Source organism: Microtus ochrogaster, chromosome 16, assembly GCF_000317375.1.
Source record: "Microtus ochrogaster isolate Prairie Vole_2 chromosome 16, MicOch1.0, whole genome shotgun sequence".
In the NCBI taxonomy this organism is placed as follows: domain Eukaryota; kingdom Metazoa; phylum Chordata; class Mammalia; order Rodentia; family Cricetidae; genus Microtus; species Microtus ochrogaster.
Window position 1 is genome coordinate 16299867 of NC_022018.1, and position 15731 is coordinate 16315597.

At 39.4% G+C, this 15731-nt stretch overlaps 1 protein-coding gene across 6 annotated transcripts in view; it reads right to left on the reverse strand.

Moving 5' to 3' along the window:
- The window catches only part of Crem (cAMP responsive element modulator), a 71335-nt gene that overhangs the window by 14866 nt on the left and 40738 nt on the right, over positions 1-15731 (reverse strand). For 3 of the 6 annotated variants that reach the window (XM_005354770.3, XM_026783103.1, XM_005354779.2), the window contains 3 exons: positions 14298-14392; positions 14019-14161; positions 5415-5603 (listed from right to left, as the gene is read on the reverse strand). The exons of 2 other annotated variants lie outside the window; for them this stretch is intronic. In XM_005354770.3, coding sequence (XP_005354827.1) covers positions 5415-5603; positions 14019-14161; positions 14298-14392 — 427 coding nt within the window. The remainder of the gene's footprint in view (positions 1-5414; positions 5604-14018; positions 14162-14297; positions 14393-15731) is intronic. One more of the 6 variants, XM_005354785.2, reaches the window with a different exon arrangement.

The window sequence follows — 15731 nt, forward strand, 5'->3', positions numbered from 1 at the left end:
CTCCTTCACTCAGTTCCACTTCTGCTGGCCATCACACCATAAAATTCAGCTATTCCCAGAGGGACCTGGACCGTGCTCATTTCCCCTCGAGTGTGTAAAGGCTGATAACTATGCCAGCACAGCAAGTGGGGTGCAACATCTTCCTTATCTGCCAGATTCATGTGAACTTGCTGACCCATAAAAGTAGAATTTTGTGATTTAGTTTAATACCTTGAAGTTTTGTGATTTTTAAAATTCATAACTAAAATTACCACTTATAATTTTTAAATTTTGTTTGGATCACTTGGTGAGACTTCAGTAGATAAAAAGCTGGACAATTATTGAAACTTTAACAATACCAAGGTCAGACACAAAGCTGGCACATATTCTAAGGTATACCATGCCTACGTTCTGAAATACTTTTATCTTTACTGAAAGCAAAGCAAGCAAACAAAATAAAAATATGGCATGTTGTTTCACAAGACCTTCTTTTTTGTGTTATCCAGTGGGTTATAAAAGTCCATTCTCCTGGGGCTAAAGAAGATGGCTCCGCAATTAAGAGTACTGGTTGCTCTTGCAGAGAACCCAGGTTCAATTCCCCACATCCACATGGCATCTCACAATTGTCTGCTCTCCAGCTCCAGGGGATCTGACACCGTCATACAGACATACATACAGGCAAAACACCAATGCAAATAAAAATAAATGAATCTTTAAAGACTTTTAAAAATATGAAGTAAAATAAACCTTTGGGGGAAAATCATTTCTGTATGATTAAAGCTTCCCCGGACTTTCTATTAATGATGTGTGTGTGCATAAATGGTCAATAATTTCTTTTCTTCGAGACAGGGTATCACTGTGTATTCCTGGCTAGCCGGGAACTCAGAGATCCACCTGCCTCTGCTCCTATGTGCTGGATTAAAGGTGTGTGCCACCACATCTGATGCAATAATTTCTTTTGAATGCTGTATTTTTACTTTCTTCAATTAAGCTCACTGCACCAAAGTCAAGGACTTTATGTTTATGTGTATATGAGCGGACCTGGGGCTCAGATCATCCATATTTCTAATGGTTTTCTAGAGCTTTTGCAATGAGATTGGAATTGGGACTGATGGAGAATCAGCACAAACGCCAGTCTCAACAGGGCTTCACCAGGGACTCTTCCCCAGCCAGGTACACCTAAGGCTCTGGGGTTTAAAATAATATTAATAATTCTTAATTCAATTTCAGAGTTCACATTTATTTTTATCTCAATATTTCCTTAAACTTTCACATTGACAGTCAATAAACATTACTGGAAAAATTGGGAGACTAGCCCATGATCTAACTCACTTGGTAAAGGCTTGTGCTACCAAGGCTGACAACCAGAGTTTAATCACCAGGACCTACCTGGTGGAAGGGGAGAACTAATTCCTGCAAGCTGTCCCCTGACATGTATGTGGTGTGCCCCCCCCACACACAAAAATAGTCATTTTTAAGGAAGGGAGATGGGTCATTTCTAAGTTGATTATTGCTATTAATAAAGTTTTAATATAGCCCCTACACTAAACTATTGAACAGACTATATAACAACATTTTTAGAGACAGAGACCTTTATTTTCTTTTTTTTTTTTTCTCCTTTTTTGACCAGGGCCTCCCTTTGTGGTCTTCAGATAGATAATCCCAAATGCTGGGATTACAGGCATGAGCCACCACAGCACTGCTATTTGGAAAATGTACACATTTATCACATGACAGAGATCTTGCTCATAGATACAAAAGGCTGTAACATAAACAGAACTTACCATTGAGTCAGGACACAGTGCAGGTCATCCATTGCCTAAGAGGTGCAACAGGAACTGTGGGGTTGCCTAGGCCAGACTAGGAAAGTCAGGGAAGTCTTTCTGGAGAAAGTGCTATGTAAGATGAAACCTGAGTAACATACAGAAGCTAAGGGACAGGTCCTGTCAGGACAAGAAGATCTGAAGGCTGTAGAGAGGAAAAAGGCCTGTCAGAGGAAATGAAAGAACCAGGATTACATGTCAATAGAGGGGATGAAGGGAAGGCCTGTGAAGGAGCAAGGCCTATTAAGAGGAAGTAGTAGGCTACACTCTGGAGTCTGACTTTGTCTAGCAAGTAACAAGTGTTCACTGATATTCTGAGTGTAGTCTAGCACCATGCTACAAGGCAATGAGAGTGCAATCCCTCATTCCTATGTTTAGATTCTACCCCCAATGCAAGAGTACTGGGAGCAGTTCTACTCTCAAAACATCCCTTCCCTTCCTCTAGGAGGAAGATGAGGCTCAGAAGACTCACAAATAAAGAAGTCTCCTGAAAGCTCCAGAAACTGCAAGATAGATGGTTCTATAAAGCAGTGTCGGTTGCTGGCAGAGGAGACTCCCTCCACAGCTCTGCTGTGAATGGGTAAGGAGCACGAGGCCATCGCCTATGTCAGGACTAGCGTTTCTGCGACGCAGCAGAGAGCCCCCTGGTCTTTCCCACCATGTAAGGAGACAGATGACAGCTGTGTGTGAATCAGGTACTCCAGAGACACTTATTCTTAGGGTTCCCAGTCCCCAGAACCATAAAAATACAAATGTGAGTTATGAAAGCATTCCAGTCCATGGTGTTTTATCTCATTTGGAATAGATTAAGGGAATGTTTAGGGGGAATTTGGGGGCAGACCATTTTAACCTGCAGAAGCAGAAGAGTATGCTATCAAAGCAGACATGGAGATGACATCTCACTTTTTAAAAAAAGTATTAATGGCTCCCAGTACCAGTAGAAGGTGATGACAAGGATCTGAATTCCCCCATAATGAGCCAGGAAAAGAGCCTCTGCCCCAGGCATGTTGAAAAGTGGTCCTAAAGCTATCAGCCCCAAGAAGGCTCTGTTGTGGTAATCCAGACCACAGGGACAGCTGCCTGAGGAGGATGACAGTAGTGGGTGGAAGAAATGAAAACCTTTCGACTTAGCTATTAGGAAGACTCTCTAAAGAAGCTTTGGATAGAGAGGAGCAGGAAGAGTGAAGAGTACCTCCTGGATTTCTAGCTCGAAACAACAGAAACCAAGGAAGCAAGAGGAGAGGTTGGAAAGTTGCTTAGTCAGTAAAGTGCTTCCCAGACAAGCTGTGCTCCCCGGCGCTCACATAAAAGCCAGGCCGGGAACATGCCTGCAATCCCAGTGGTCAGGAAGCAGAAACCTACCCAGACAAGCTGTGGTCCCCGGCGCTCACATAAAAGCCAGGCCGGGAACATGCCTGCAATCCCAGTGGTCAGGAGGCAGAAACCTACCCAGACAAGCTGTGGTACCCAGCGCTCACATAAAAGCCAGGCCGGGAACATGCCTGCAATCCCAGTGGTCAGGAGGCAGAAACCTACCCAGACACAGATGTGTATACATGTATGCCCCCACATGAAAGGTAGAAAATAAAATAGGTTTGAAACTTGTGGAAGAAAATGATTTTTAACCCCCAAAGCATAAAAAACATGTATATTATGTAAAGTATGAAAAAGTCTCAAAACATTTTATTGTGTCAATTTTGCATATTTTTCCATGTAAAAAAGGTGACATGAGAATGAAGGACTATTCTTTATTCATTTAGACAAACAAGGTTCAGGAGCATAGAAAAAATTTAATGAATGGTAAGAAAAACATTAGTATGTAAATACTGTTTTTACCCATAAAATACCACTTTTATTCTTCTAGGGGGATGATCTTTGTTTTGTGGTTTGGTCTGGGGAGGGTGCAGGGTGTCATGATAGAACCCTGGCTGATTGGGAACTCATGTGTAGTCTAAGTGGGCTTAAAACTCAGAGTAGCCTGGGTGACATAGCATACCTTTAATCCCAGGAGGCATAGGCAGGCGGATTTCTGTGAATTCGAGGTACAGAGTTAGTTCCAGAACAGCCAGGGCTGTTACACAGAGAAACCCTGTCTCGAAAAACAAAAAAACAAAACAAACAAAAAACTCAGAGGAAGCCTCTTGCCTTCGCCTCCCCCTCCCAGGTACTGGGATTACCACCATGCACAGTCCCACACAGCTTCAGTCTTTCCTCTTTTAAGGATAGGCTCATTTGTTGGTTTGCATGTGTTTCTGTGACTTTGTTGAGAATATATGCGTGTGGCCAAGAAGACAGTCAGCTGAACTCCTCTGACTGCAGATCTCTCTCCAAGCCTGGGGTTCCTGTTTCCTCAGCTAGGCTGGAAGTCAGAACACCACAGAAATCCTGTCTCCACCATCTGTGGAGCTATGGCTACAGGCATATGCATCACAGCTGACTTATTTTGTGAGTGCTGGGATCTCAATGCAGTCCTAACCATGGAGCCATCTCCAGTCTTCCAGACTCCATACACTTTTATTATACCCCACATTCATTCTCCAAATACGTGAGAGTAAAGGAGTTCGTCAATCAGCCGCAGTGCCACATGCCTGTAATCTCAGCACTCAGGAAGCTGAAGAAGGGGAACATCTTCAAGTTCTAGGTCAGCTGGACCGTATTTCCAAGACACTCAAAAGAACAGATATCACTTTCCTTAAAGTTAGTGTGCTACATTCTAAACAAACCAACCCACCAAAAGACAAGAATAAAAACACGATTTTTAAGTTGTATTAAATACATGCTTTATAGTTATAAGCACAGTTGAATGAAATTAAAATAATGTATAACCCAGTTTTAACTCAACTCACAGGCAATGCTAAAAGCTAAGGCTGCATCCTATTTGACTTCACTACAGGCTTTGTTCAAAGACCTAGAATGAGGACCTTAAATACTAAGAAGAGTCTAAAAGATATAAACATCTGCACTTGTTTTTAAATGAGTTATGTAAAAATTAATCTTGAAAAAATAAGGGAGGAAAAAAGAACAGGTTTAAGATATCACCGGCTATAAACTCAAATATCCACATAAAAATTAATAGAAACATATTGGGGTCAGTGAGATGGCTCAGTCAGTAAAGGATTTTTTCTGCACGAACCTGGTATTCTGAGCCTGATCTCCAGAACCCACATAAGCTGTGAGAAGAAGTAACTGACTCCACAAAGCTGTCCTCTGCCCTCCACACTTCACACACAAGCAATGACGTGAATACTGCGTGCGCGTGCGCGCACACACACACACACAGACACACACACACACACACAGGCACAGCAAAATTAAAAAATAACAACACACTAGGTACAGCATGTGGCACTACATGAAAGATATTTACTTAGTTTAAAAACGCATTGCTTCCATCCCGCCTCATTTATCATGCTGCTCTGAAATTACCCCTCACTTCAGAGTCAGTGAAAACCATACTTTAATTCTCTTTAGTATAAATATTTCTTTGAACTTGTGTGTCTCCCATCCCTCCTAAAAATTACCCACTTATTTCACAACACTGCACACAGACACTACAAGGCGAGAGACAGCAACCCACAGGTATTTTATATGTATTATATTAATAAAATATACCTTGAACAACAACCTGGCTGCCTGGGACAAAGAACTGCTGTGTGCCATCGGCTGATTGTGCTGCATACTGTACAATTGTAGCACCTGGCGGAGGAGCTCCTGAATTTGTCATTGTTAATGCCTGGAGTCCCTGAACACCATCAGTTCCTGGGTTAGAAATCTGGATTGTTCCACCTTGGGCTATAGCAACTTAATAGAAAGAAAGAAGAAATATTAGAGAATTCTGCGTTATTGGAATCCCATATTGGGAGAATATATTCTACATACTACCACCACTTCCACTGTTACCTTCCTAAGTGGGACTAGAAAGGAGTATTAGCTTCTTCATCATGGGGAGAACTTTATAAAAGATTATGAACACAAATTATTTTATTTTGGTTTTGCTGTTGACTGTATTTTCTATTTAGGTCTTTTTATTATTCCTAGAGTCCACAAAGTTTCCTTCTAGGTATCTATCCCACTCAATTATGTTTTAATGTGTGTGGTTGCACTGCCTACATGGATGTTTTGTATGTATGTTTTAATGTGTGGGGATGCACTGCCTACATGGATGTTTTGTATGTATGTTTTAATGTGTGGGGATGCACTGTCTACATGGATGTTTTGTATGTATGCTTTAATGTGTGGGGATGCACTGCCTACATGGATGTTTTGTATGTATGCTTTAATGTGTGTGGATGCACTGTCTACATGGATGTTTTGTATGTATGCTTTAATGTGTGTGGATGCACTGCCTACATGGATGTTTTGCATCACATGCACCTCTGGTGTTTGTGAGGTCAGAAGGGGGTATTAGAGCCTCTGGAACTGGAGTTACATAATTGTGAGATGCCGTGCAGGTGCTGGGAATCTAATGCCGGCCTCCTGAACACTTCATGCAAATGCAAAATCCAGCTTCCAAGTATTACGAATTCTTTCATATTTTAGTTATAAACAACATTCTGAGAATTTGGAAGTGGTCAGTAACACTTCCATCGGGCACTGCAATTATAGTAAGTCTGTACTTTACATCACCTAACTACATTTCTGATCTATTGTTAGACGAAAGGCAGTTTTGAGAGTTGAGATGTCTGAAGCTCAGTGCGGAGTGCGTGCTCAGATCAGGAACCGGGCGGATACAATCTCAAGCTCTCAGAGAAACGGAGGGTGGGAGGGGCGGAGGGAGTAACTTTCAGTCAAAGTTTCACTTAATGAAGGTCTCAAACTCCAATCACAGAAATTGAATTTTCTTTTTCTTAATTTTTCAACAATACAATATCAGGGTTTTGGAGCAGTTATTAGAATCCTAAAGTAAGTACCGAATTACTTTTGGCTTTTTTCCCCTTACTTTCTTCCTTTTTAGTATTTTTTAAAGTAATTTTTCTCATAAATTTTGTTTTCATAATATGAACAGATTATAATATTAAGGGTCTGTTTGGATTTTATTTTCTGGTAAAACCAAAATATAATTAAAATTGAAATACATAATTTTATAAATAAAACTGAAAACACTACACCCACCCCCCACAGCACACAAACTGCCATGGCAGAAACATTTCCAGCAATAAATCTCTTTCATTAGTCATTCATATTTTATACCGACAGGGCTGCTGATTTTGGCATTATAAAATGATAGAGGCTCTTTCCATCCAAAAGGGAATCTACTGTTGCAGAATAAAGTTTAATGCTCCAGAGATCCTGGAAATGGGCCATCTGTAGTAACAGATTTAAGCAGAAACTTCTAAGGAGCTAAAATATCTAAAAATAGAAGAATAACTTACTTTCAATAAGTATCAATCAAAATTAAAAAGAATGAAAAATAAAATATGTCTGAATAAATTTAAATATATATTTTAGCCTTTAAAACAACCAACCAACAAAACTTATCAACTCGGCATGCTGGTAAGTGCCTGTAATCCTAGCATTCTGGGAGACACAGCAAGATTGCCATGAACTCTAGTCTGGTCTAAACTACAATGAGACCCTGTGCTGAAATAGCAAAGTTATTACAGAAAACCTTCAGCAAATATTTGTTGTCTTGAGTTTTGAGGTGAGGTCTCATGCAGTATGCTCCCTACAACGAGAAAATGACCTTGAACTCTTGCTCCCCTTGCCTCTGTCTCCCCCGTGCTGGGATTATAGGCACACACTACCTGTCAGCTGTGAAGAACTCTTTCTATCATCCATTTCCCCTGCCTATTCCCCTTCTGCGTCACTATGGGTGCTGCGTACATCTGGAGTTTCACAACAATGGAATGGACTAGCAATCATGGAAATAAAATACCTTTCTATCTCCCAGTCCTTTTACTCTGAGAACCCAGCCTTTTACGTTTTTTATTTGTGTGTGTGTGTGTGTGTGTGTGTGTGTGTGTGTGTGTGTGTGTTCCCTCAGGTGCCAGATGAGGGTGTCAGATTGGCTAAAGGTAGAGCCACAGGCAGTGTAAGCTGACCAAGATGGGGGCTAGAAGCTGAGTCCAGTTCTTTGAAAAAGCTGTAAATATTCCCAGAGGCATCATGTCTCCAACACAGATCTAGCCTTTTAATGTTTTCCTGAAGTAACTCATACAACAAAGGCATAAGGCTTCTTTCTCTTACATATACATATCTGTTAAAAAAAAGTATAGTCCATACTGGTTCATGAATGTGGACTGAGATTCAAGCAAATGAAAAAGTGTCTTCTAAATTTAGACCATACTTATTTTCTTATTATATCCTTAATAACATTATATAGAATAACATTTTAAAGTTTCGTTAAATTTAATTAAAATTGACATTATAATCATCTAAACTCTACATTTTCATTTTTAGCTGTCTCAACTTGATACTATGCTCTCAGCTCACAGTAGTAAAGGAATAGGATAAGCTACTACTGTTTAATTACTAACAACATAAACATTTTTTTTGCTAAACTTTTTATAGCCCATAATACAAGGCCATCCAGTATCTACTGGCTGAATGTTGAACACAATGACTTTAACTTAAAAACAGTTTAGATTACCCTGCCTATGCTGTCAGCACTCCGGAGGATGAGGCCGAAGAATCCAGAGTTTGAGGCCAGCTTTTGCTGAAGAGTTGTATCACCAGAACAAAACGAAGCCTGTTTGTCCAGATGAAATACAACTTATTTATTTACTATGTATCTACAAGTTAATTTTAGACGGTTACACAAATATCTTTAATATGCATTCTCGTCTAGTCAGAGATTTAGTTTTAAGTAAATATTAACCCCGGTCTGGTTTCCCACAATTCACCACACACCATGGGCAATACCAGATAGCATGATAAAACTTATCTGCTTGTCCAAATAAATAAACCCCAAACATTTCTGGGACACAAAACTATGACAGAAATCTGTTACTTCCATTGCTTATTAGCACTACTTAACTTTCTATGACAGTGATTATTATTATTAAAGGAGGAATAACATTATTTATGAGATGAAGAAGGTCTCACATCTCAGCCTGGCCTTGAACTTAATAAAGCAGCTGATGATGACCTTGGATTTCTGAGCCTCCTGCCTCCACTTCCCAAGTGTACAGATCAGTGGAATATACAGCTGCTTGTAGTTCCAGGCCATACTGGAGATATAACCAGAGCTTCATGCACAGTTGGCAAGCACTCTACCAATGGAGTTGTATATCCAAAGCCCAAAAATCAAATTTTCAGTCCTATCTAACTGATAAAGACAGAAAAGATGAATTTAAAGAGTGGAAACCTGGCCAAGCATGGTAGTGCACTTGGGAAGCAGAGAATCAGGCAGACCTCTATTAGGCCAGCCTGGTTTACATATTGAGTTCCAACTAGAGCTACATAGTGAATGAGACTTTGTCTCAAAAGGAAAAAATGTAAACAATTGGAAAAGTTTCTGAGCAAATCATCAGAATTCACTCAACTTAAAATAAAATCTGAGCTCTCTTCACTTGATTCATGCATCTTTTTATTCTAAACTTGTGCATAGAAGTAATTCAAATGCATAAGCATGTAAATATTTAAGTAGATGTAATTCAAAGCTACTCTAATTTCAAACTGTAATTGAAAGAATCAAAACTGTAATCTCACAACATTAATTTTTTTCTTTGTTTTGTTTGGGTTTTTGTTTTTGTTTTGATACAGTATTTTTCTGTGTAGCTCTGACTGTCCTGAAACTATATAGGTCAGGCTGGCCTCAAACTCAGAGATCCACAAACATCTCTGCCTCTTAAGTGCTGGGATTCAAGGCATGCTTATGCTGTGTCACCCACCATGCCTAGCTCCACTACCAAAAAAGGAAGGAAGGGAGGGAGGGAGGGAGGGAGGGAAGGGAGGGAAGGAGGGATGGGAAAGGAAGGGAAAAGAAAAGGAAAAAGGAAAAAGTGGCTTTTTGAGACAGGGTCTCACTACAGAGCCCTAGCCATCCTGTAAGTCACTATGTAGACCAGGCTGGCCTCAAACTCACAGAGATCCACCTATTTCTGCCTCCGAGTGCTGGGATTAAAGGCATGCCCCACATCCGGCATGGATAGCAGGAGTGGGCTAGTGGCAGAGAAGAATGCCTGAAGCACAAGGCCTTGGTTTGATGCTCAGTGCTGGAACTGGGTATGGGTGCAGAAGAAGAGGAAATAAGGAGAGAGAGACAATAGATTGTGTGTCTTAAAAGCCAGGGTAACAAGAAAATATAAATCAGTTACCATGAGAAGAGCAACACAAAGATCAAAAACACATACATACATGACATTAACTACATAAATCATTTTGAAAGTAACTTGGGATGATGTAAGCAATGTCACAGCTAAGAATATACAAGTAGAGTTTCTTTAGAATGTGCAAACCAATTGCCTTTATAAGAAAAGGGTTAATTCATATGAGTATCCTTAGGTTCCAAATTCTTATGATATATAAGTACTATAAAATGTCATAATAAAACTCATCATTATATATAATTACTCAATATTAAATATAATTAATATAAGCTAATAAACGTTTTAATTCTGGATTCTTTAAGCAGTTCAAAATATACATACTTGTCTTTTAGGTGGATTTGGTTTGACCCACTTACCTTGCATATCCAGAGAAGATGAGTCATAGGTTGTTAGTAAAATACAGTACAAGAGAGAACATGGGACATCTAGAAAGAACAGTGTGAAGTCTTGGGACAGCCTTTCGCTGGGAAAGGAAGCGTTCGGTGTACTGGAGTATGGGTTTAATTTTTCCCAGAGAAGAAAATTCATTAAAACAATCATTTGGGGCTGGAGAGATGGCTCAGTGGTTAAGAGCACTTGGGTCCTCTTAAAGAAGACCCAGGTTTGACTCTTAGCATCCACATGGCAACTCATAACTGTCTGAAACTCCAGTCCTAGAGGACCTGATGCTCTCTTCTGGCCTTCTTGGTCACCAGTGATACACATGGTGAACAGACATACATTCATGCAAAACCACCCATACATATAAAATAAATATTTTTTAAATTCCAATTAAATTTAAGACATTTAATTTTCTTTTCACTTTTTTTTTATGAATTCACTGTATATTTTAAATGTTCAATGCAGCAAGTAACATTTTTTGCTAACACTTTCTCCAATGCCATCTTATCTCAGGATTTTCCCCTGAGGTAGAACAGCTTTTCCAAACCAATTGGCCTTGTGCTGGAGAGCAGAGCCCAGGCCTCACACACACCACACCCCTGGCTTCCTCCATTAGACCAGGATCTGTATTCCTGGCAGAGTCTCTGCAGGAGTAGCTATATATTTGGTGCTGAAACAATAAATCTTTCCCTGTTTAAAGTTTAAAATGTTTAAGTTCTGTTTCTAAAGTCTGCCTATTTTCCTGTTCCTAGTGAAAATAATTATTTGGGGGATAAACAGTAAACAGAAGCTAAGAATGCAGCTCAGTGATAGAGCACTTGTCTAAGATGTACAAGGTCCGAGAGGGATCCCTGGGACTATGAGAAAAACAAGAATAGGAAAAGAAACTAAAACAATAAGACCAACTTCTAACAAAGATCTTTCAACTATTAAAAATATGGTTTTGGGCTAGGGAGATAGCTCAGCGGGAAAAGCACTTGCTGTGCAGACAGAGGCCCTGAGTTCCCAGCGCTCGTGGGAAAGCTGGGCACGGTGCTGCACATCTGTCACCTCAACAGTCACTGAGATGAGTGAGTTCCAGGGGCTCACTGGCCAGAAAGTTTTGACAAAATGGTGAGCCCCAGATGAGACCTTGACTCAAAACAAAAGGTGAAGAAGCTGTACAAGAAAACATCCCATGTCAGCCTCTCGTTTTTATACTTGCATGTGTAGGCAAGTATGCCTGCATACATATGTGCAGACATATACATAGATACACAGAACAATTTTAATGTAACTATTTATACATGGGAGGAATTAAGTAAATATATTTTTATTTCCTCAGTTTGAGTACTCATATCACAATTAAGATTATGAGGGTGATTCAAAACAATGCATAGAAAAATATTCAGAAATTCTAGTCAAACTATTCCAGAAGCCAAAGAATACTCACAACTATTTATATTATTAAATATTTATATATAACATAAAAACATCAAAACTCACACAGTTTTACTTACTAAGAAATATGATTAATTACAATGGATTTTATGTCTATAAAGGTATAATATAAATATTCTCTAATTGACATATAGAAATTATTCTTGTGGGACAAACAAACAAACCAAGTAGCCGTCTAGTTTTCCCTGGACCTCCTGATTCATCCCCCAGCCCTGCATCTTACAAACAGTGAGCTTACATGCCCCGTGTGGAAACTGGTGCCAGGAGCTAGGAGTCATGGCTCAGAAGCTCCTTCAAGGAGGGTTTAACGAGCATGGAGATTCTCCAGCTAATCTACACTTCTTTGTCTCATCCCAGTGTTTGCTCATCTTTTTCTCCCCAGTTTGACCTATTCTTTTCTTTTGTCTTCACACAAGCCCCATGGTTTGACCATTGAACTTATTCCTACCTCAAAGACTAAAATCTGAGGAGCCTCTCAACCGGATCACTGAGAGAACTAATGCAGTTGCCAGCATCCTTCAGCACATTCTCTCTAGCTTCAACATTATTTTAGTTTTCATTTCACTATGTCACATTTTGTAGTGATGATCTAAGGAAATTAACCCACAGCATCAACTTCCCTACTCCCTGTAGCTAGATCACTGCTGTCATGATAAGTCCTATGTAGTATCAGGCTTTGCCCAAGAAATGCCAAGATTACAGCCTCTTAGCTCATCCCTAAAACTTTAAGAAGTCTTAACATTCTTTCAGCAGTGATTACCAACCTTTCCCTGTCATAGCACAAACAGAAAACAATAATGTGAACAGCCCACTAGGAAAATGGGCAAAGTTGCTCAAGGCTGGGTCTCAGGAGGTTCTAGCCTCCTAGTCCTGTCTAGCTGTCCAGGGACCAAGGGCTAAGGAGCTCTGCCCTTCTGGAACCTGGAATTATCGTACAGAGGCACTAAAGCTGACAAGCTCTGATTTTCAGTCCTGAAACATTCACTACACCGTCCCAGTAGACCAAAGAAACAAAGATGGAAACAAAAGGTCATAGGAATTGTCTTAACAATCATTTTGAACATGTGCATTTAGCATCCTGTACAGGGTGTGAATAAATTACACCCATCTCGGACAGGTGTCATGATGGAATCTACCAAAAACTACCAAAGGGATTTAATTTAATATAGCAAACAACTATCAACACCGGAGAAATTCTAAGAAACAAACAACAACAAACCCTAACAGCTTCGTAAGAGCTTTCCATAAACAAAAGAAGATAATAACATGTTTTAATAGCCAAGCCTTGAAGCTTTGGGGGTATTAGTACTTTTTAAAAGGAAAAACTGAAAATGTAAAGTCTCTGCATTTTGACGCAGTATTTAACATCACACATCCCCAAGTACCCAAGGAGCAGCTCCCCTGCCTTCCTTTCTTTTCCTTTACTTTGTTTTCTAGGTCCCACAGTTCATTATCAAATTTTTTTTATCAATTGTCCTTTGACACGGGAAAATGGGAAAATAATTAGTGCTTTAGTTAGAACAAAAAGCACAGAAGTAATAATCCATTAAAATTCACAAGACTAAATGCCAATATATCTGTTTATTAGAGCTTCCAGTAAGTAAAGTCCAAATAAAATGATCTATCCAACTGCTATAGTTTGAAAGTTAAATCTTTTTTGTACTTTTAGAAAAACTGCAGCACAAATTAACAGAGGAATGAAAACAAAATTACATTTGAAACACAATTTAGAAAACATATTTACCTCTTTCCGATAAATTGTAGTAAGCTATTGGCAACAAAGGCCAACAACAATGAAATACAGACATTTATAACATGAAGACAACAAAAACAGGAACTTTAAAACTTTTACTTGAGATGAATATAAACATGTAAATAGAAAACCATCCCTTTAACTTTTAACCATTTATCTTTCATATCTAGCAACAAAGACTTTTACTTTTCAGCTGCCAGTATAAACATCTTACTGCTTTCCCTTTCAGATGTACTTTTTTTCAATGGCACACTGTTGTTAACACTGTACAGCTGATAATAAAGCATTAGGTTGCCCAAGCCCACACTGTTTCATTGTGACTAGGGAAGACTTAAAGCTAGCACTGTGTCTATGGAATCATAGCATACATACTGTATTGCCCCGTGCTAGTCTGATATATGCTAGTTGGTACTGCCATGGTAGCAATGTTAGGTGGTGTTCCTTCTTCCTCTGATTTTTCTTCTTCAATCTTGGGAATACCAGGCACATCAGAGGAAAGTTCATTCAGTATTTTTCTAAAATATAATTTAACAATATAAGCAATTAGGATATAAAAAGAAACAGGAAAGCTATAAATAATAGCTGTTTTTCTCTATAATTATTATACCTATTGGGGTAAAAACATTGCAGGAGGAAAGTTAGTTAACTCACCTATATGAGGGTCTTCGTGAAAGAATTTCTCTACGTTTATGAGAATCGATTACTTCTGAATCTGCAGAATCATCTGTCTCTGCAATTGTTGCTACCTATAATACAAGATTTTCTGAAACCCATCATAAAATATATGATCTTTATCCTCATTCAAAAAATGGTGATTAAGAGTCTGCTGGTAGAATTCAGCTTAGTGTTTGTGTGAAAAGGAAAGCAAAGAACGGTACAGATTGTAAATACTACATAAATTCAATGGAAAGAATATCTGGCATACCAAGTGACGGTTCACAGGAAAGGGAAAACATCAAACACTTCAGACTCAAAACTCCAAACCTGAATTGTTTTTGTAAGTCCAGATAACACTGAGTGAGACCATAACAGAGGTGGAAAAACTACCCAATTTAGTGTTTTCTTCACATTACCACTGGTATAAGCTGAATATGAAAGTCAGCGATTAGGTAGGCCCAAAGAAGAATGAACACTTATGTAGTAAACAAGTCAGTAAACTGGGCTTATGAAGAGAAGGATTTATATTATGAAGATTATGTTAGAGTTTAAAGATTCTGAAGTCAAAATAAGCTTCTATTTAAAGGGCCAGTAAGATGGGCTCAGTGAATAAAAACACTTGCTTCTAAGCCTGACAACCTGAGTTCAGCCCCAAGACCCACAGGGAGAACAAATGTCCACTGGTTGTCCTCTGGCCTCCAAGGAGACACTATGGAGTACACCCAAAGACACACCCACATAAAACAGGCTGATGGCTGGTGCGGGACACATAGACAGGGAGACAGAGAGACAGATAAAATAAAGGCATCAGAGTTTTCAGCATGGTTTCATTTTTAAGCCAGGCAACAATACAATGATATAACAAAGAAAATGAGAAAACTAAAATAATGAATCTCTAAACATGTCTTCTGTCAATTTATTAGTCTCTTAAGTCTATGGTTTAGGAGAGATGAGTTTATGAAACTTCCTGTTAGGATTACATGAGAAAAACTAAAAATATCAAGAACAAAAGCAAGACCATGTAGTTCCTGCTCTACAACATGGTGAATACAGTTAAGAACAGTGCGGGTCTGGGGGGAATGTGGCTTAGTGTAGAGTGCTTCCATTATGCATGAAGCCATGTGTTTGAACCCCAACACCACATAAAACCTGGTGTGCTGGTGTATGACCATAGACCCAGTATTTGAAGGTAGAAACAGGAGCATATGAAATTCAAGGTCATCCTTAGAGACAATGAGTTTGAAGCCAGTTTGCGCTTCAAAAATCTTCTCTAGAGCCGGGCGGTGGTGGCGCACGCCTTTAATCCCAGCACTCGGGAGGCAGAGGCAGGCAGATCTCTGCGAGTTCGAGACCAGCCTGGTCTACAGAGCTAGTTCCAGGACAGGCTCCAAAACCACAGAGAAACCCTGTCTCGAAAAACCAAAAAAA